General features: G+C 40.6%; 3 protein-coding genes across 3 annotated transcripts in view; 2 read left to right on the forward strand and 1 right to left on the reverse strand.

Moving 5' to 3' along the window:
* LOC311141405 (NLR family CARD domain-containing protein 3-like) overlaps window positions 1–21,702 on the forward strand; it is a 674,300-nt gene that overhangs the window by 541,111 nt on the left and 111,487 nt on the right. The window contains exon 4 of the mRNA XM_084176721.1: window positions 76–309. Within this exon, the coding sequence (XP_084032847.1) occupies window positions 92–309 (218 nt within the window). The 5' untranslated portion in view covers window positions 76–91. The remainder of the gene's footprint in view (window positions 1–75; window positions 310–21,702) is intronic.
* LOC311141252 (NLR family CARD domain-containing protein 3-like) overlaps window positions 1–21,702 on the reverse strand; it is a 390,310-nt gene that overhangs the window by 196,820 nt on the left and 171,788 nt on the right. The window lies entirely within an intron of this gene.
* LOC311099292 (NLR family CARD domain-containing protein 3-like) lies at window positions 6,710–19,959 on the forward strand. Its single transcript, XM_084140006.1, has 5 exons — window positions 6,710–6,790; window positions 6,920–7,148; window positions 7,511–9,288; window positions 17,696–17,774; window positions 18,552–19,959. Exons 2-5 carry the CDS (start codon window positions 6,938–6,940, stop codon window positions 19,076–19,078), a joined length of 2,595 nt encoding a protein of 864 aa, XP_083996132.1. The 5' UTR covers window positions 6,710–6,790; window positions 6,920–6,937; the 3' UTR covers window positions 19,079–19,959.

A 21,702-nucleotide genomic window follows, 5' to 3' on the forward strand; every position in this document is an offset into this window, starting at 1 on the left:
AAAATAGAATAATTGACATTCAATAATTAGTTGTCACTGTGTTAACCACAACCAACATGCTGGATCTCTGTTTAGGGGTCAGTGAACGAAAATGAGTCTCTCTGGGGAGAGAGAGGAGGGGGGCCCTGCCTCTAAAATGAATCTCTCTGGGGAGAGAGAGGAGGGGGTCCCTGCCTCTAAAATGAGTCTCTCTGGGGAGAGAGAGGAGGGGGGCCCTGCCTCTAAAATGAGTCTCTCTGGGGAGAGAGAGGAGGGGGGCCCTGCCTCTAAAATGAGTCTCTCTGGGGAACATGACACCAAAACTAAGAGGTGAGATGACAATGTTGTTTAAGAATTTATAAGGAGTTTATTTCTAAAACGTTATATCCACAATTTTTCACGTTTGTTATTTTACATCAGAAATGATTGCTTATGGGTACCTTCATGTGTCTGTCAAATATTTTTGTTCTAAGATTTTAATTAATAGATTTTTGTGTATGAATTTTTGTTTAGCAAAACGCTATATAGCTGGAATGAAATGTTTGTATCCTGTATATTTGACTGTGATATGTGGATGTCTCACCAGCACACACACACACACACACACACACACACACACACATACATCTTTACCATCATACACACACACATCTATAGAAGTTTTGCATGACACAATCATTTATCCTACTCTTAGTTATTGTCTAATATGTTGTCATGCATAACCTTATTGTTTTTACTAATTCTGATCGTTGTTACAAGCGGAATTTTGACAATACTACCGTCAAATCAACACACTCTTCACTCCTGTTTTAACCAAAAAGGGTTCTATCACTTGCTTAATATATGGAACCACTAAAAGTTCTATATAGAAACCTTTTATAGGGTTCTTTGATCAGAACTCTAGAGGTTCTTCTTCCCTGAACCAAAATGGTTCCATATAGAACCCTGCATGGTGTCATTTATGAATTATGGCTACTACTATTAAATAGGAATATTTTTTGCAAAGAATATAATTTATAGGAAAATTGGAATGGTTGAAAAATCCCAATATTCATTAAAAATTATCCTTAGAAATAGCAGTGCTGGGGATTTGGAAAGCCATAGTCAGTCAATCAACAATAGAATAATACTCTTATGATAAATATGTATCTTTAATTTAGTCTGTGGATACTATGTGACTAGAAAGGTTAAACATGCATGTATGACATCACAGCACAGTTGAAAAAAATATGGCAGGTGGAAATCAAAAGAGGATGTTCTACGGAGATAGGTGGGCGGGGCTGAGAGTAGCAGAGGGGTGGGATTAAAAAAGATCATGATCGGTAATAGTCATTACTCTAAACACTATAGATGTCTGAGTACTATCTATTAAAAATGTAATGTGTATGATTCATTATTATTATTATTATTATTATTATTATTATTATTATTATTATTATTATTATTATTATTATTATTATTATTATTATTATTATTATAAAAGTAATTACTGTGTATAAAAGTATTGTATGGGGGGTAGAATTGATATTGGTTGTATGCAAACACACTGTTGGCCAGGGAGGCATCTCTTTGTTTGAACGATGTCCCACGTCAACTCTGGCTGACTTCTTTACAATACAATACATTACAATACAGTACAACTTTGTCCATTAGTTACAGCAAACAACAAAAATGTATTTTCTGCTCCGTTCTTAACCCCCCAAACAGCAGACCTCACACATACAGTTGAGACCAGCACAGGTTCAAGCTGCAGTGCAGTTCCCCTGGATGGAGAGCATGTTGTAGGGTTAAGGGCCTTGCTCAAGGGCCCAATGAAAGGTGAATGTTTTGAGGATGTGAACCCAGCAGCCCTCCAGGGGTCAGATCAATTCCGCCCATTTTTTCCAGCGCCTGTCCCGGTATTCAAACTGGACACTTTTCGGCCACAGGTCCAACGCCTGCCACAGCTCCAACTCATTTGCCGCTGGGCGAAAACCTGAGTTAATATTCAGAAATAAGCATGAGTTAATCTGCCAAAATGAAGACAAAATGTTATGCAGACATCATTATTATGAAAACATACATGCAGTTGTCATCAGCAGCAGCCACAAGAGAGAGAGCCTCTGATAGTTCTGGGTAACTGCCAGACTGAGCAAAACATAGATAGTGTGTTAAAAGACATGTAATGATTAACTAGGCTATTGAATCACCAACATTTATTATACATAATTATTATACAGAAATCATTGCCAAAAGCACAAGACATACGGTTGCATGTAGGTCTATATTATTTATGGATTGATCATATAGAAATATAGAAACATTATTTAAACTACTCCAAAGCAATTACATGTGCCGCAGGAACCACTGACTCACTGCATTATTATATAGTATTATCAAGACACCTGCTGTTAATTCTTAACTGGTTAGGACAGCTCATGAGGTGTCCTAAATATCTACCGACTAGGTGGGACTAGAGGCTTCATGCATAGCTTTAATTTATACCCATAAGTGTAAAATGTCTTTCTTCTCAGCACTTATACGACCAATGTTCTACTCTGAGACACTTTGTTATTAAAAAACATTGAATGTTTGTTTTGCATATAAAAATAAATAAATGAATATTACTAATGTAAGCCAGTGTAAAGACTGGGTTGTGTATGCACTCACTAACTGTAAGTCGCTCTGGATAAGAACGTCTGCTAAGTGATTAAAATGTAAATGTATTGTGTTGCTCTGCTCATGTCCGCGTTCTGGAACTGTCCGCGTCCCCGTACAGAACTGCCCGCGTCCACGTACGGTTTGGCGCCAAGCATATTGTCCAGTTACGCGCAGAGTGGACTGAGGTGATGTTGGGGAACAACGACGGAGTTCGTTACAGTGTTGAGACGCCGAAGTTTATTGTTCAATTAGCTTTTTTGCGTAATGGTCAGTGACAGTATGAGTGTAGCCAGATCCTTTTCACTCGCTATCCTTGTTTCATCTTGTGGTTCACCGGATTCGTCATCATCCTCGAGGGACAGACGAACGACCTGCTAGCTAGCCAAGCTAGTCGGTACAGCTAGCTAAGCTAGCTACCACTACATCATCACCGGCTGCCTGCTTTTCTTGTGGACCGATGGAGCTCCCGGGTTGTTTCTTCCACCTGTTAAATACGGTGGAGGGCTTCTCCCTCTCTCGTTGACGGATGCTGGCTACCTACCATCCCTCTGTCCGGTTCTCCTCTTCACTAGATGGACGGTAACTTTAGTGTTTAACCCCTCTGTGTCCAAGGACTGAACTTTTTGAATATTATTTTCGGGGCGCCTCAAGTTACATTTTTTACAAAGTTTATTTCTGATAAAATTAGTTCATTGCATCCGCCATGGAGCCCAGTTACATAATATTACCTTCTGTCCCTGGTTATGAAGTAATCGCGAAAAAACAGGCCTTATGTTTGGGCATTTTTCACCCTGCCAGCTCCTATTAGTTCTACTGTAGGTTTACCTCAGGTAACTTATTATTAACAAGGTTACGGCTACTTGGTGAGCGCGCTCAATGTTAACCTGAGTACATGTTGTGGTGAGCCACAGTCTAAGAGGTGTTGTCTGGCGCAAAGCCATCAAACGTTAAACATTTTCTGGTCATGGTTAAACATATTTGTTTTAAGAAAAAAGTGTACAATCTAAACAAAACGCATGTCCCTGTCCTCTTTTTCAAGATGTGGCAGATTTAAACAGCCAGAATATTTTTATTATTAAGAAATAACAATTTTTCTGATGACTTGTTGTTTCTAAATGGCTGCTGGGTAATTTGATATGCATCGAAATCTTCGTTCATAGGCATCAAATTGAGCGAATGCTGCGCAGGTTCACTGAGTTGCAAACCAAATGGGGATAATGGGGTGATTGTTGTCTAATTGGGTGGTCTAGCTAATGGATTTGTAGATCTGACACAGTTGCTACCTCAGATTATGAGCCTAGCAAGTGTCATATAGCTCAGTTGGTACAGCATGGCGCTTGCAACGCCATGGTTGTGGGTTCGTTTCCCACGGGGGGCCAGTATGAAAATGTATGCACTCACTAACTGTAAGTCGCTCTGGATAAGAGCGTCTGCTAAATATGTAAAATGTAAATGTAAAAAATGTAATGAATGAGTTATGTAGTACCCACAGATGGCCAAAGGGAGGCGCAAGAGTGCTATAAACCCATACAGTTTTTTGCCATAAAAACCCTAAACCTAACAATCAATCAAATGTATTTATAAAGCCCTTTTTACACCAGCAGATGTCACAAAGTGCTATACAGAAACTCTTACCCCACTTATAACCTATTTTAGCCGTAACCCCTAATTCTAGGGTAGGGTAGCCTAGAACACTTTTAGAAACTATTTTAGTAATAATATTATCTTAATAAATACAATTATAGTATTAAATAGTGTTTTAATTATTTTGTTGTTATTTTATTATATGTATAATAGCAAGACAGAGCACTTGATAAATAAGACACATTTGTTTTATTTTTCAAATGTGGTTTGAATTGGGTGACCTAATAAACTCTGTGTGAAAGTCCAGCAATTGGCGTGGGGCAGGTTTGAGACTGATCTAATACACTTTATTTCTCAGCTGCCTCACCAACGTCTATACGTGAATTAATAACTTTTAATAGCTAAATATTTCCAATAGATGGCAGCATAAGACCACGAAGCATCAGTTATAGGCTACAAGCAGCAATATGCTTGACATAAAATAGCATGCAACCAAATACTATATGTCCCATGATTTTCTGAAATGGTCACTCATTACTTTAGTTAGCTATATATCTCGTATTAGACCTGTGATGCTTTTGGAAGAGCAATTAAATAGTGACTATAGCAGGTGTTGAACCCCTGGTAAATAATCACTAGTCAGATGCTCCAACCTCAACCCTAGTATACATGCATTTTTAAATATCTAATATTGCGATTAAACAACCTCGGAATAGATAAGAAAAGAGTGCGTCTTCCAGCCCACCAATAAATTACATCATGCAACCCTTGCGGTTAGCAAATGTACCTCAACATGCCCCTCGCTTGTGCTAGAAGGCAGAGTGCTTGCTGCTGGTTGATGAATCTGACAATGAATGTACTAGGAAAATACGTTTTTCTCGACCAGAGGTGACTAAATTAATGTTCAGGCTTATTGATAATCATTATAGTAATGAAGTATGATTTCAAAACATGAGTATAAAAACAGCTAATAATAAACATGAATCATCATTATATTATTTCACAGTAATCTGTCAAATGCTTTTTCAGTCGTTCCTCTTGCGTTAGCAGTGTGGAAAGGGACAGTAAAAAGCATGTGCAGGAGTTTTCCTGTGAGGGGGAGTGGTGGTGTATCCAGGGAGAAAACTAAACTAACCTTCTGAAATGTCATTCGTGGTCTTATGCTGCCATGTATTGGAATTATTTAGTAACTGCAGTAATACTGAATAAAGTATATCCTTACTAAAGTAGTAATTACTCAGAATTGCAAAATATGACATTTTCTAGTTCATTTTACCACTTACAACCATAAAATAACAATTTATAGCATAACAAACAATGAAACTGACATAAACCAAAAACACCATACATTTAGTTAACTATATATATATACTATTTATTTAGATGGGTGACATTATCTGCCAAAGTAACACCACTGTAGATAAAGAAGAGCTCTCCAGTATGTGAACCAAAACATTCAAAGACCATTTTCTCAAAATTGAGGTTACAAGTTTATCATCTTTCAAAGCAGAATTACTTTCCCATTGTTCCTCAACTATAGTGTATGATATACCTTTTTCTAGCTGAGTGTCTACTTTTATCCAATGTAAAAAACACAATTTCAAATGTTGCTACAGAAGACCGAATCGAGCAGGTTGGTCACATTTGACTGTGTAAAACCTAGCAGTGCTACTTATTTCTCTGATAGTGAGGCAGATATATATTATTACTGTGTAAAACCTAGCAGTACTACTTATTTATCTGAGAGTGAGGCAGATATATATTATTACTGTGTAAAACCTAGCAGTACTACTTATTTCTCTGTGAGTGAGGCAGATGTATAGAAAATTGCACAAAAAAACATGATTATTTGTCTCTTTGAAATGAAACCATCAATTGATAGATTTTAAAGAAATACATGTCTGTCATTGAACAATCGCATACCATGATTAGCTACTGAAAAAACACCAATCTCTTTCATCATTTCTTGAAACAATAAAAGCTAATTTACGAACATTTCTGAAAATGGATATATAGCGTTTTGGAATGAAACTCTTCTTATGATTCCCCATCTGAGCTCAGAGTAGATGAGAAATTGAATGTTTGTCTCTGTTGTGTTGAAGCCCAATCAAGCAGGAGAGACCAGCCTCCCCTGTACCCAGCTGTGTGTCCATGAAGAGTGACCAGTCAATGAGTCGTCCTATAGAGTTTAGAGAGAGAGACTTTTCTAGTGAACAAAGGTAAGAAGAACTCATGGGTCATGGTCAGTGAGTTAAACAACACTGTCTCTAGTCATTTCTCCTCTCCCATTTTCCCATTTATTTTTGTTGTTTTCATAATCCATATGCTAAACCTTTTTTCCATTTTCATAGTCCTGAAACAATATTAAACAAACACTACATTCCCTCCCTGTGTGTGTGTGTGTGTGTGTGTGTGTGTGTGTGTGTGTGTGTGTGTGTGTGTGTGTGTGTGTGTGTGCGCACTCCCTGGATGAGGAGATGTAATCTCATGTTTTGTCCACAGAAACCAACAGGAGATATCAGAGTCAGAGATTCTCAGTTGTCAGTCTTCCCAGAGTCATCAAACAGATCTGGCCTCCATATTCAGTGTATGTGGTCCTGTTATGTACATTTGTTTTTGTTTACCTCAAGTAAAGTTGTTCTGTCAATCATTCATTCATGTGTTAATGAGAAAGCATTTAGTCTCTTGCTTAACTTATTTACTTGATTTATTTCAGTTGCTTGAAGAGAATATTATGACATTTGTGAAGAATGAGCTGAAGATGTTCAAGAGGATTCTTAGTCCAGAACTCCCAGAAGGCTTTGAGAGTCAGAAACAGGATAAGGAAGTGGTGGATGCTGAAGATGAGAAGCAGGAGAGCAGTGCCAGAGAGGGGGCTCTGAAGATCACACTGCACGTCCTGAGGAAAATGAACCAGAAGGAGCTTGCTGACACACTGGAGAAAAGTAAGAGCTGTCTGCCTCATGTTGAATGCTGTTTTATAACATTTAAAAGCTGTAGCTAAAGTACAGCTAAAGTAGCTGTGTAACTCAATGATATTGTAGCAACCTTAACACAACCCCTAGTGACCTCATCGAGTAGCAGCAGGGATGTGTTGTGTTGAGAGAGAGAGAGAGAGAGAGAGACAGAAAGAGAGAGAGAGAGAGATTATAATAATATAATCAGTCACTCCAGTCTGTAATGCATTATGACAACATTTATACAGTCAGTTAAGCGAAGAAATGATTATAATTTAAAATGTAACAGTCCTAGAATACTGTAGGCATGAAAACAGACATAATATTAATATGCTCTGTGTTATTTCTAGATTCAGATGAGCTTGCTGTGATTTGCCAACGTGAACTCAAATCTAATCTAAAGAAGAAGTTTCAATGTGTATTTGAGGGGATCGCTAAACAAGGAAACCCAACACTTCTCAATAAGATCTACACAGAGCTCTACATCACAGAGGGTGGAACAGGAGAGGTCAATAATGAACATGAGCTGAGACAGATTGAGACAACAACCAGGAAACAAGCAAGACCAGAGACTGCAGTCAAATGTAACGACATCTTCAAACCCTTAACTGGACAAGACAAACTTATTAGAACTGTGCTGACAAAGGGAGTCGCTGGCATTGGAAAAACAGTCTCTGTGCAGAAGTTCATTCTGGACTGGGCAGAAGGAAAAGCAAATCAGGATGTCCAATTTGTATTTTCATTCCCTTTTCAGGAGCTGAATTTGATGAAAAGGGAAAAACACAATTTGATTGAACTTCTCAATCACTTCTCAATGGGAACCAAAGAATCAAGAATCTCCAACTACGACAAGTACAAAGTTCTGTTAATCTTTGATGGTCTGGATGAGTGCCGACTGCCCCTAGACTTCCAGAAGAACAAGATCTGTTGTGACGTCACAAAGTCAACCTCAGTGGATGTTCTGCTGACAAATCTCATCAATGGAAATCTGCTTCCCTCTGCTCTCCTCTGGATAACTACCCGACCTGCAGCAGCCAATAAGATCCCTTCAGGGTGTGTTGACCAGGTGACAGAGGTACGAGGGTTCAATGACCCACAGAAGGAGGAGTACTTCAGGAAGAGATTCAGTGATCAGGACCTGGCCAGCAGAATCATCTCACACATAAAGACATCAAGGAGCCTCCACATCATGTGCCACATTCCAGTCTTCTGTAGGATTTCTGCAACAGTCCTTGAACCCATGTTGAAACATAAGACAAAAGAGATGCCCAAGACTCTGACTGAGATGTACTCACACCTTGTGGAGTTTCATACCAAACAGAAGAATGAAAAGTATCTTGGGAAAGAAGAGACAGGTCCACACTGGAATAAAGAGAGCATTCTGTCACTGGGAAAACTGGCTTTTCAACAGCTTATGAATGGCAATCTGATTTTCTATGAAGAAGACCTGAAAGAGGCTGGCATTGATGTCAATGAAGCCTCAGTGTACTCAGGATTGTGCACACAGATCTTTAAAGAGGAATGTGTGCTGTATCAGGACAAGGTGTACTGCTTCGTGCATCTGAGCATTCAGGAGTTTCTGGCTGCTGTATATGTGTTTCTCTCATTCATCAACAACAATCAGAATCTAATGGCCGAGCCTCAATCAACATCCAGTAACTTTTCTTTGCTGTTCAGACACAAGTCTGAAGTTACTGTCTACAAGAGTGCTGTGGATAAAGCCTTACAAAGTGAGACAGGAAACCTGGACCTGTTCCTCCGCTTCCTTCTGGGCCTCTCACTGGAGTCCAATCAGAAGCACTTACGAGGTCTACTGACAAAGACAAGAAGCAGCTCACAGAGCCATGAAGAAACAGTCAAGTACATCAAGAAGAAGATCAGGAAGAATCCCTCTCCAGAGAGGTGCATCAATCTGTTCCACTGTCTGAATGAACTGAATGACCATTCTCTAGTGGAGGAGATCCAAAGCTACCTGAGATCAGGAAGTCTCTCAGAAGCCAAACTGTCACCTGCACAGTGGTCAGCTCTGGTCTTTGTGTTGCTGACTTCAGAAAAGGAGCTGGATGTGTTTGACCTGAAGAAATACTCCAGATCAGAGGAAGGTCTTCTGAGGCTGCTGCCAGTGGTCAAAGCCTCCAGAGCTGCTCTGTGAGTACATAAAATGACATTTAAGTACTAATCATCAGGAAGAAATATTCCTATTAGAGAAAAATATATTATAATATGTATATAATATATATTTAAAACATATTGAATCAGTGCATTGTTGTTCACATTAGTATAACAATATGACCATACAATTCTAGGAGACGGAAGATGAATCTAAATGTTGTTTAAGAGAATAAACCAAATGCATCTGCCATTGTCCTTCTACACTACTGGTGTTAAATTAACATTTGTGAAATCATGATGATCTCTTTGTCAGGCTGTCAGGCTGTGGAGTCACAGAGAAAGGCTGTGCTTCTCTGGTCTCAGCTCTGAAGTCAAACCCCTCACACCTGAGAGAGCTGGATCTGAGTAACAATGACCTGAAGGATTCAGGAGGGAAGCTGCTCTCTGCTGGACTGGGGAATCCCCACTGTAAACTGGAGACTCTGAGGTCAGTATTCCTGTAGTTGGTCAACAAGTGATAACTGTTCACCAGATCCACATGTGTTTACCAGGCAAACATAGTCCACACCATATGTGTTTGGACAGTGAAGCTTACCGTTTTAAATTTGGCGCTATGCTCCAGCATTTTGGATTTGGGATAGAATGTTTCATATTAGGCAACAGTACAGAATGTCACCTTTTATTTGAGGATATTTTCATACATATCTGTTTTACCGTTTAGAAATGAAAGCACTTTATGTGTTTAGTTCTCCCATTTGAAAAAGTATTAATAATTTGGACATATTCACTTATATTGTATTAAAGTAGTCATAAGTTTAGTATTTGGTCCCATATTCCTTACCTGCAGTGATTACATCAAGCTTGTGATTCTACAAACTTATTGAATACATTTGCAGTTTGTCTTGGTTGTGTTTTGGATGATGTTTCCCCCAATGGTGAATAATGGCCTGTCATTTTGGAGTCACTTCACTTGTATTGTCAGTAAGAATAGAAGATGTTTCTGAACACTTCTACATTCATGTGGATGCTACCATGATTATGAATAATCATGAATGAATCGTGAATGATGATGAATGAGAAAGTTACAGAAGAACAAGGATCAGACCCCCTCTGTTATTGGTAATGGTGAGAGGTTAGCATGTTTTGTTGTAGCCTCTGTAACTTTCTCACTCATTATTATTCATGATTCATTCATGATTTTTCTTCATGTCATCATAAGGATTCATTTAATAGTGTTTAGAAACATGTTATCTACTCACTTAGACAGAAGATTACTCCAGTCATCATCCACCATTCAGTTACTATTGGGCAAAACATAACCCAAAACACAACCAAAATAACCTGCAAATGCAACCAACGAGTTTGAGACCAAATACTCAACTTTTGACTACTTTAATACACTATAAGTGAATTGGTCAGTATACTTATGACTTCTTCAAATAGGGGGACTAGATACATAAAGTGCTTTGATTTCTAAACGGTGAAACAGATATGTATTAAAATACACTCAAATAAAAGGTGACATTATATACTGTCACCTCATATGAAACATTTGATCTCAATTCCAAAATGCTGGACTATAGAGCCACATTTAAAATGTTAGCTTCAAGGACAAAATAGATATGGTGTGGACTGTATACTCGATACAATCTAAATCTGATACCTCACTGTCTGTCTTTTGACTGATACTGCTTTTTAAACTGCTCTGGTCAGTCTACTCAAATATTTGTATTATACATGTTTCTCTCTACAAGCAATATTATTATAATTTCTAGTAATGATACATCAATTCATTTATGAATAGATATGTCAGGTTTCAGGACACTGATATATCTGAATATGTTGAAAAAAATATACTGCCACAATTTTCACCACCAAAGAATAGCAGTGTGATTTTAATATGATTTGACTCTTTGCAGGCTGTCAGGCTGTCTAGTCACAAAGAAAGGCTGTGCTTCTCTGGTCTCAGCTCTGAAGTCAAACCCCTCACACCTGAGAGAGCTGGATCTGAGTAACAATGACCTGAAGGATTCAGGAGTGAAGCTGCTCTCTGATGGACTGGGGAATCCCCACTGTAAACTGGAGACTCTGAGGTCAGTATTCCTGTAGTTGGTCAACAAGTGATAACTGTTCACCAGATCCACATGTGTTTACCAGGCACACATAGTCCACACCATATGTGTTTGGACAGTGAAGCTTACAGTTTTACATTTGGTGCTATGCTCCATCATTTTGGATTTGAGATAGAATGTTTCATATTAGGCAACAGTACAGAATGTCACCTTTTATTTGATGTTAATGGTGAGAGGTTAGCATGTTTTGTTGTAGCCTCTGTAACTTTCTCATTCATTATTATTCATGATTCATTCATGATCTTTCTCAATCATGGCAGACACAGTGGATGCTACCATGATTATGAATAATCATGAATGAATCGTGAATGATGATGAATGAGAAAGTTACAGAGGAACAAGGATCAGACCCCCTCTGTTATTGGTAATGGTGAGAGGTTAGCATGTTTTGTTGTCGCCTCTGTAACTTTCTCACTCATTATTATTCACGATTCATTCCTGATTTTTCTTAATCATGACATCATCAGGATTAATTTAGTAGTGTTTAGAAACATGTTATCTACTCTCTTAGACAGAAAATTACTCCAGTCATCATCCACCATTCAGTTACTATCGGGCAAAACATAACCCAAAACACAACCAAAACAAACTGCAAATGCAACCAACGAGTTTACAACCAAATACTCAACTTTTGACTACTTTAATACACTATAATTGAATTGGTCAGAATACTTTTGACTTCTTCAAATAGGGGGACTAGATACATAAAGTGCTTTCATTTCTAAACGGTGAAACAGATATGTATTAAAATACCCTCAAATAAAAGGTGACATTATATACTGTCACCTCATATGAAACATTTGATCTCAAATCCAAAATGCTGGAGTATAGAGCCACGTTTAAAATGTTATCGTTGTCAAACTAGATATGGTGTGGACTGTATACTCAATACAATCTAAATCTGATACCTCACTGTTTGTCTTTTGACTGATACTGCTTTTTAAACTGCTCTGGTCAGTCTACTGAAATATTTGTATTATACATGTTTCTCTCTACAAGCAATATTATTATAATTTCTAGTAATGATACATCAATTCATTTATGAAAGATATGTCAGGTTTCAGGACACTGATATATCTGAATATGTTGAAAAAAATATACTGCCACTATTTTCACCACCAAAGAATAGCAGTGTGATTTTAATATGATTTGACTCTTTGCAGGCTGTCAGGCTGTCTAGTCACAAAGAAAGGCTGTGCTTCTCTGGTCTCAGCTCTGAAGTCAAATCCCTCACACCTGAGGGAGCTGGATCTGAGTAACAATGACCTGAAGGATTCAGGAGTGAAGCTGCTCTCTGCTGGACTGGGGAATCCCCACTGTAAACTGGAGACTCTGAGGTCAGTATTCCTGTAGTTGGTCAACAAGTGATAACTGTTCACCAGATCCACATGTGTTTACCAGGCACACATAGTCCACACCATATGTGTTTGGACAGTGAAGCTTACAGTTTTACATTTGGTGCTATGCTCCATCATTTTGGATTTGAGATAGAATGTTTCATATTAGGCAACAGTACAGAATGTCACCTTTTATTTGATGTTAATGGTGAGAGGTTAGCATGTTTTGTTGTAGCCTCTGTAACTTTCTCATTCATTATTATTCGTGATTCATTCATGATCTATCTCAATCATGGCAGTCACAATGGATGCTACCATGATTATGGATAATCATGAATGAATCGTGAATGATGATGAATGAGAAAGTTACAGAGGAACAAGGATCATACCCCCTCTGGTATTGGTAATGGTGAGAGGTTTGCATGTTTTGTTGTCGCCTCTGTAACTTTCTCACTCATTATTATTCACGATTCATTCCTGATTTTTCTTAATCATGACATCATCAGGATTAATTTAGTAGTGTTTAGAAACATGTTATCTACTCTCTTAGACAGAAAATTACTCCAGTCATCATCCACCATTCAGTTACTATCGGGCAAAACATAACCCAAAACACAACCAAAACAAACTGCAAATGCAACCAACGAGTTTACAACCAAATACTCAACTTTTGACTACTTTAATACACTATAATTGAATTGGTCAGAATACTTTTGACTTCTTCAAATAGGGGACTAGATACATAAAGTGCTTTAATTTCTAAACGGTGAAAAAGATATGTATTAAAATACCCTCAAATAAAAGGTGACATTATATACTGTCACCTCATATGAAACATTTGATCTCAAATCCAAAATGCTGGAGTATAGAGCCACATTTAAAATGTTATCTTTGTCAAACTAGATATGGTGTGGACTGTATACTCAATACAATCTAAATCTGATACCTCACTGTCTGTCTTTTGACTGATACTGCTTTTTAAACTGGTCTGGTTAGTCTACTCAAATATTTGTACTTTTATATTTTTCTCTCTACAAGCAATACTTTGATAATTTGTCATTTCTAATAATGATACATTCATTTATGAAAGATATGACAGGTTTCAGGACACTGGTATGAATGAAAATGTTGAAAAAATATACTGCCACTATTTTCACCACCAAAGAATAGCAGTGTGATTTTAATATGATTTGACTCTTTGCAGGCTGTCAGGCTGTCTAGTCACAGAGAAAGGTTGTGCTTCTCTGGTCTCAGCTCTGAAGTCAAACCCCTCACACCTGAGAGAGCTGGACCTGAGCTACAATGATCCAGGAGACTCAGGAGTCAGACTGCTCTCTGCTGGACTGGAGGATCCACACTGCAGACTGGAGAAACTCAAGTATGTAGAGGGTTTATGTCAATGTTCATATCAGACATGTTGGAGTTATCAGGCTAGTTAAGACAAACATTCTGACCACCACTTGGACTAAGTTATATAAAGACTGTGTGTGTGTGTGTGTGTGTGTGTGTGTGTGTGTGTCCAGTGTGTATGTGTGCACGTGTATCAGTGTATCACACACACACACACACTGGACACAAAAAATATACTGCCACTATTTTCTTTCCAGGCTGTCAGGCTGTCTAGTCACAGAGGAAGGCTGTGCTTCTCTGGTCTCAGCTCTGAAGTCAAACCCCTCACACCTGAGAGAGCTGGCTCTGAGTATCAATGACCTGAAGGATTCAGGAGTGAAGCTGCTCTCTGCTGGACTGGGGAATCCCCACTGTAAACTGGAGACTCTGAGGTCAGTATTCCTGTAGTTGGTCAACAAGTGATAACTGTTCACCAGATCCACATGTGTTTACCAGGCACACATAGTCCACACCATATGTGTTTGGACAGTGAAGCTTACAGTTTTACATTTGGTGCTATGCTGCAGCATTTTGGATTTGGGATATAATGTTTCATATTAGGCAACAGTACAGAATGTCACCTTTTATTTGAGGATATTCATACATACCTGTTTTACTGTTTAGAAATGAAAGCACTTAATGTATCTAGTTCTCCCATTTGAAAAAGTCATAAGTATTTGGACAAATTCATTTAGTCCAAAGTTTAGTATTTGGTCCCATATTCCTTACCCACAGTGATTACATCAAGCTTGTGATTCTACAAACTTGTTGAATGCATTTGCAGTTTGTCTTGGTTGTGTTTTGGATTATGTTTTTCCCAATAGAAACTGAATGGTGAATAATGTCCTGTCATTTTGGAGTCACTTCACTTGTATTGTCAGTAAGAATAGAAGATGTTTCTGAACACTTCTACATTCATGTGGATGCTACCATGATTATGAATAATCATGAATGAATCGTGAATGATGATGAATGAGAAAGTTACAAAGGAACAAGGATCATACCCCCTCTGTTATTGGTAATGGTGAGAGGTTAGCATGTTTTGTTGTAGCCTCTGTAACTTTCTCATTCATTATTATTCATGATTCATTCAAGATCTTTCTCAATCAAGTCATCATCAGGATAAATTTAGTAGTGTTTAGAAACATGTTATCTACTCACTTAGACAGAAAATTACTCCAGTCATCATCCACCATTCAGTTACTATCGGGCAAAACATAACCCAAAACACAACCAAACAAACTGCAAATGTATTCAACAAGTTTGTAGAATCACAAGCTTGATGTAATCACTGTGGGTAAGGAATATGGGACCAAATACTAAACTTTGGACTACTTTAATACACTATAAGTGAATTGGTCAGAATACTTATGACTTCTTCAAATGGGGGACTGGATACATAAAGTGCTTTCATTTCTAAACGGTGAAACAGATATGTATTAAAATACCCTCAAATAAAAGGTGACATTATATACTGTCACCTCATATGAAACATTTGATCTCAAATCCAAAATGTTGGAGTATAGAGCCACATTTAAAATGTTAGCTTCCCTGTCAAAATAGATATGGTGTGGACTGTATACTCAATACAATCTAAATCTGATACCTCACTGTCTGTCTTTTGACTGATACTGCTTTTTAAACTGCTCTGGTCAGTCTACTCAAATATTTTGACTATACATTTTTCTCTCTACAAGTAATACTTTGATAATTTGTCATTTCTAATAATGATACATCCATTTATGAATAGATAGAGCAGGTTTCAGGACACTGATTTAACTGAAAATGTTGAAAAAATATACTGCCACTATTTTCACCACTAAAGAATAGCAGTGTGGTTTTAATATGATTTGACTCTTTGCAGGCTGTCAGGCTGTCTAGTCACAGAGGAAGGCTGTGCTTCTCTGGTCTCAGCTCTGAAGTCAAACCCCTCACACCTGAGAGAGCTGGACCTGAGCTACAATCACCCAGGAGACTCAGGAGTCAGACTGCTCTCTGCTGGACTGGAGGATCCACACTGCAGACTGGAGAAACTCAAGTATGTAGAGGGTTTATGTCAATGTTCATATCAGACATGTTGGAGTTATATAAAGACTGTGTGTGCGTGTGTGTCCAGTGTGTGTGTGTGTGTGTGTGTGTCCAGTGTGTGTGTGTCTGTCCAGTGTGTGTGTGTGTGTCCAGTGTGTGTGTGTGTCCTGTGTGTGTGTGTGTCCTGTGTGTGTGTGTGTGTGTCCTGTGTGTGTGTGGGTCCAGTGTGTGTGTGTGTCCAGTGTGTGTGTGTATCCAGTGTGTTTCTGTGTGTGTGTGTGTGTCTAGTGTGTGTGTGTGTGTGGGGGGGGGGGGGGCTCCAGTTTGTGTGTGTGTGCATGTGTATCAGTACACACACTGGACACACACACACACACTGGACCCACAAACACACACTGGACCCACAAACACACACACACTGGACACACACACACACTGGACCCACACACACACAGGACACACACACACACACACACAGGACACACACACACTCACTCACTCAAACTGGACACACACACACACACACACTCACAAACACTGGACGGACACACAAAAAGGAAACAAACACACACACTGGACACAAACACACTCACACTGGACACACACACACACTGGACACACACACACACACACACACACACTGGACACACACACACACTGGACAAACACACACTGGACAAACACACACATACTGGACACACACACACACTGGACACACACACACACTGGACACACACACACACACTGGACACAAACACACTCACACTGGACACACACACACACTGGACACACACACACACTGGACACACACACACACACACACACACACACACACACACACACACACACACACACACTGGACACACTTGACACACACACACACACACACTGGACACACATATACACTGGACACACACACTGTTCACACACTGTACACACACACACACACATACACACACACACACTGGACACACACAGACACACACACACACACACACTCACACTGGACACACACACACACACACAATGGACACACACATTCACACAGACACTGGACACACACACACTGGACACACACACACACACACACACACACTGGAAACATATGCACAAAGGACACACACACACACAAAGGAAACACACACACACACACACAAAGGAAACACACACTGAACACATACACACACTGGACACTCACACACACACACTGGACACACACACACACTGGACACACACACACATACACTGGACACACACACAAACACACACACACACACAAACACACACACTGGACTCACACACACACTGGACACAGACACACACTGGACAAAGTTATATGCTGTTATATGCTGACTGTGTGTGTGTGTGTGTGTGTGTGTGTGTGTGTGTGTGTGTGTGTGTGTGTGTGTGTGTGTGTGTGTGTGTGTGTGTGTGTGTGTGTGTGTGTGTGTGTGTGTGTGTGTGTGTGTGTGTGTGTGTGTGTGTGTGTGTGTGTGTGTGTGTGTGTGTGTGTGTGTGAGTTCAGGTGAATCCCTCAATGACTGTCTGTTCTTCTGCTTACCGCTACAGTGTGGAACATGGTGGAGAGAACACAATGAAACCTGGACTTAGAAAATGTGAGTGTTGACTGCTGTGAAGAATATGACTAAGAATAAGTCTTAATTCAAGTGAAGTCAAAGTCAAAGACCACCATCATTACTTACTTGGTCATATTAAATATCAGCTGTAGTTCTACAGAAGCACAAATCAGGGACACCAAAGTTTACAAAGAGTTGCTTTGACAATGTGTGTGTCTCTGTGTGTGTGTGGCGTGTTCGTGTTACTTTAGAAATGTGTGTGTGTGTGTTCATGCATGCATGAAGGTGTGTGTGTGTTCAGGGTGTGTGTGTCCAGGGTGTTTGTGTGTGTGTGTTCAGGATGTGTGTGTGTTTGTGTGTGTGTGTGTGTGTGTTCAGGATGTGTGTGTGTGTGTGTGTGTTCAGGATGTGTGTGTGTGTGTGTGTGTGTTCAGGATGTGTGTGTGTTTGTGTGTGTGTGTTCAGGATGTGTGTGTTTGTGTGTGTGTGTGTGTTCAGGATGTGTGTGTGTGTTTTTGTGTGTGTGTTCAGGATGTGTGTGTGTGTGTGTTCAGGATGTGTGTGTGTTTGTGTGTGTGTGTTCAGGATGTGTGTGTTTGTGTGTGTTTGTGTGTTCAGGATGTGTGTGTGTTTGTGTGTGTGTATTCAGGATGTGTGTGTGTGTGTGTGTGTGTGTTCAGGATGTGTGTGTGTGTTTGTGTGTGTGTGTTCAGGATGTGTGTGTGTGTTTGTGTGTGTGTGTTCAGGCTGTGTGTGTGTGTGTGTGTATTCAGGATGATGATGATTTCTAATATTGTGTCTGGTTTCATCCATCAGATGTCTGTGATCTCACACTGGACCTAAACACAGTAAGCAGACTCCTCTCTCTGTCTGAGGAGAACAGAAAGGTGACATATACGAAAGAGAAGCAGCCGTATCCTGATCACCCAGAGAGATTTGAGTTCTGGGGACAGGTGCTGTGTAGAGAGGGTCTGACTGGGCGCTGTTACTGGGAGGTAGAGTGGAGTGGGAGAGGGGCTGATATAGGAGTGGCATATAAAGGAATCTGCAGGAGAGGAGTGGTTGGTGTCTGTGGGATTGGACGCAATGACAAGTCCTGGAGTCTGTTCTGCTATGGCAACCGTTACTCTGCCAGGCACAATAATAAGTACACTACCATAGACGTCCCCTCCTCCAGCTCCCACAGAGTAGGAGTGTATCTGGACTGGCCAGCCGGCACTCTGTCCTTCTACAGAGTCTCCTCTGACACACTGACCCACCTGAACACATTCCACACCACATTCACTGAGCCCCTCTATCCAGGGTTTGGGGTTTGGAATGTTGACTCCTCAGTGTCCCTGTAAATAATAACCATGGTAACACTGACACACACAAACACACACACACTGGACACACACAAACAATGGACACACACACACACACTGGACACACACACACACATACTGAACACACACACACACACTGGACACACACACTGACACACACTGGACACACACAAACACTGGACACACACACACACACACACACACACACTGGACACACACACACACACATACTGAACACACACACACACACACACTGGACACACACACTGACACACACTGGACACACAAAAACACTTGATACACAAACATTGTACACACACACACACACACACACACACACACACACACACACACACACACTGAACAAACACACTGAACACACACACACCGGACAAACACACACTGGACACACACACACACACACACACACACACACACAGGACACACACACACTGATCACACACACACACACACACTGGACACACACTGGACAAACACACCCACACACTGGACACACACAAACAAAGGAACACACGCATTCTGGACACACACACACACACTGAAGACACACACTGGACACACACACACTGGACACACACACACACACACACAGAGGACACACACACACTGGACACACACACTGGACACACACACACACACACACACACACACACACACACACTGGACACACACACACTGGACACACACACACACACACACACACACACAGGACACACACTCATACACACTGGACACACACACATACACACTGGAAACACATACACAGGACACATACATACACACTGGACACACACACACCTGACACACACACACACACACACACACACACAGGACACACACACACACTGGACACACACACACATACTGGACACACACATAGGACACACACACACACTGGACACACACACACACCTGACACACACACAGGAAACACACACAGGACACACACACACACTGGACACACACACACACACACACACACACACACACACACACACACACACACTGGACACACACACTCAAACACACTGGACACACACACACACACCTGACACACACACACACACACACACACAGGACACACAGGACACACACACACACACAGGACACACACACACTGGAAACACACACACACACCTGACACACACACACACAGGACACACACACACTGGACACACACACACACACACACACACACACTGGACACACACGCTCACACACACTGGACACACACAAACTGGACACACACACTGGACACACAAACACACACACTCACACTGGACCCACACACATATACACTGGACACACACACACACGACACACTCACATACACACTGGACACACACACACCTGACACACACACACACACAGGACACACACACTGGGGACACACACACACTGGACACACACACACACACTGGACACACACACACACACACACAGGACACACACACAGGACACACACACACACTGGACACACACACTCACACACACTGGACACACACACAGACACTGGACACACACACATACACACTTACACACACACTCACACACACTGGACACACACACACACTGCACACACACACTCACACACACTGGACACACACAAACACACACACACACACTCACACTGGACCCACACACATACACACTGGACACACACACACATACACACTGGACACACACACCTGACACACACACCCACAGGACACACACACTGGACACACACACTCACACACACTGGACACACACACACACACACTGGACACATTTCCATGTGTTGGATTTTTTATTTCCAGCCCTGCCATTTCTACCTGTCCTGATCTAGTGTTTCACCCCTGACCTCCTCACACCGTCTCACTGTCCATGTCTGCTTTTAGCTCCCACCTCTACTTCACTGTGTTATAATGGACCTTATGCTTGTTATGTCACCTCTGTAACCAGTTATCAAACATACTGACCTTTCTGACCCTATCCCATGGCCCTACTTTCTAGAAATGAACATTTAAATTCCTCTATGAGTTTTGTTTTGTGTCCATTTACTTATGTATTTGTTGTATATTGGGGTTGTGCTGCAGAGCATCATGGGGGTTTGTATGTGTTGAGATGATCACGTTCCAGATAAATGGTTGAACTGATTTCTGTCTCCTGTCTCATCATTATTGAATTGTTATACAGACGTGGTTATGAAACCCACGAGACATAACAAAAGATTGGTGATGAGTAAGTCTGAATCTACAGGAACTATTCTGTCTGGAAGAAGTGTGTCACGGTTTCGGCCGAGGCTGCCTCTCTCCCTTGTTCGGGCAGGTTTCGGCGTTCGTCGTCTCCGGAATTCTAGCTGCCACCGTTGTATGTTCCATGTTTCCTGTTTGATTAGTTTTGTCTGTTAGCCACACCTGTCTTGTGTTATGTCTCATTAAGCACCCTATTTAGTTTCCTTGTTGTTAGTGGAGTGTTGTGTGTAATTGTTTCGTGTCAGGTGTTTGTGCGTTACCCGTGTTTAGGTACGCCAGTTACGATATAGCTTCCTCCTCGGTTGAGGAGAGTTTTTGCGCCCTGTGTTTGTGCGCTCGTGTTTGACGCCTGTGTGCGTCTGTTTGGCCTCTGGCCGTTTTGTA

Source organism: Coregonus lavaretus (genome assembly GCF_964263955.1).
Source record: "Coregonus lavaretus genome assembly, chromosome: 2".
Classification (NCBI taxonomy): domain Eukaryota; kingdom Metazoa; phylum Chordata; class Actinopteri; order Salmoniformes; family Salmonidae; genus Coregonus; species Coregonus lavaretus.

Bases quoted from the DNA above. Each gene is read 5' to 3' on its own strand.
- LOC311099292 (XM_084140006.1), top strand. From the start codon at position 6,938: ATGACATTTGTGAAGAATGAGCTGAAGATGTTCAAGAGGATTCTTAGT. The intron at 9,289-17,695 runs AAAGCCTCCAGA...GTGAATCCCTCA, and splicing joins TGAGGCTGCTGCCAGTGGTC to ATGACTGTCTGTTCTTCTGC. The intron at 17,775-18,551 runs GTGAGTGTTGAC...TTCATCCATCAG, and splicing joins GAAACCTGGACTTAGAAAAT to ATGTCTGTGATCTCACACTG.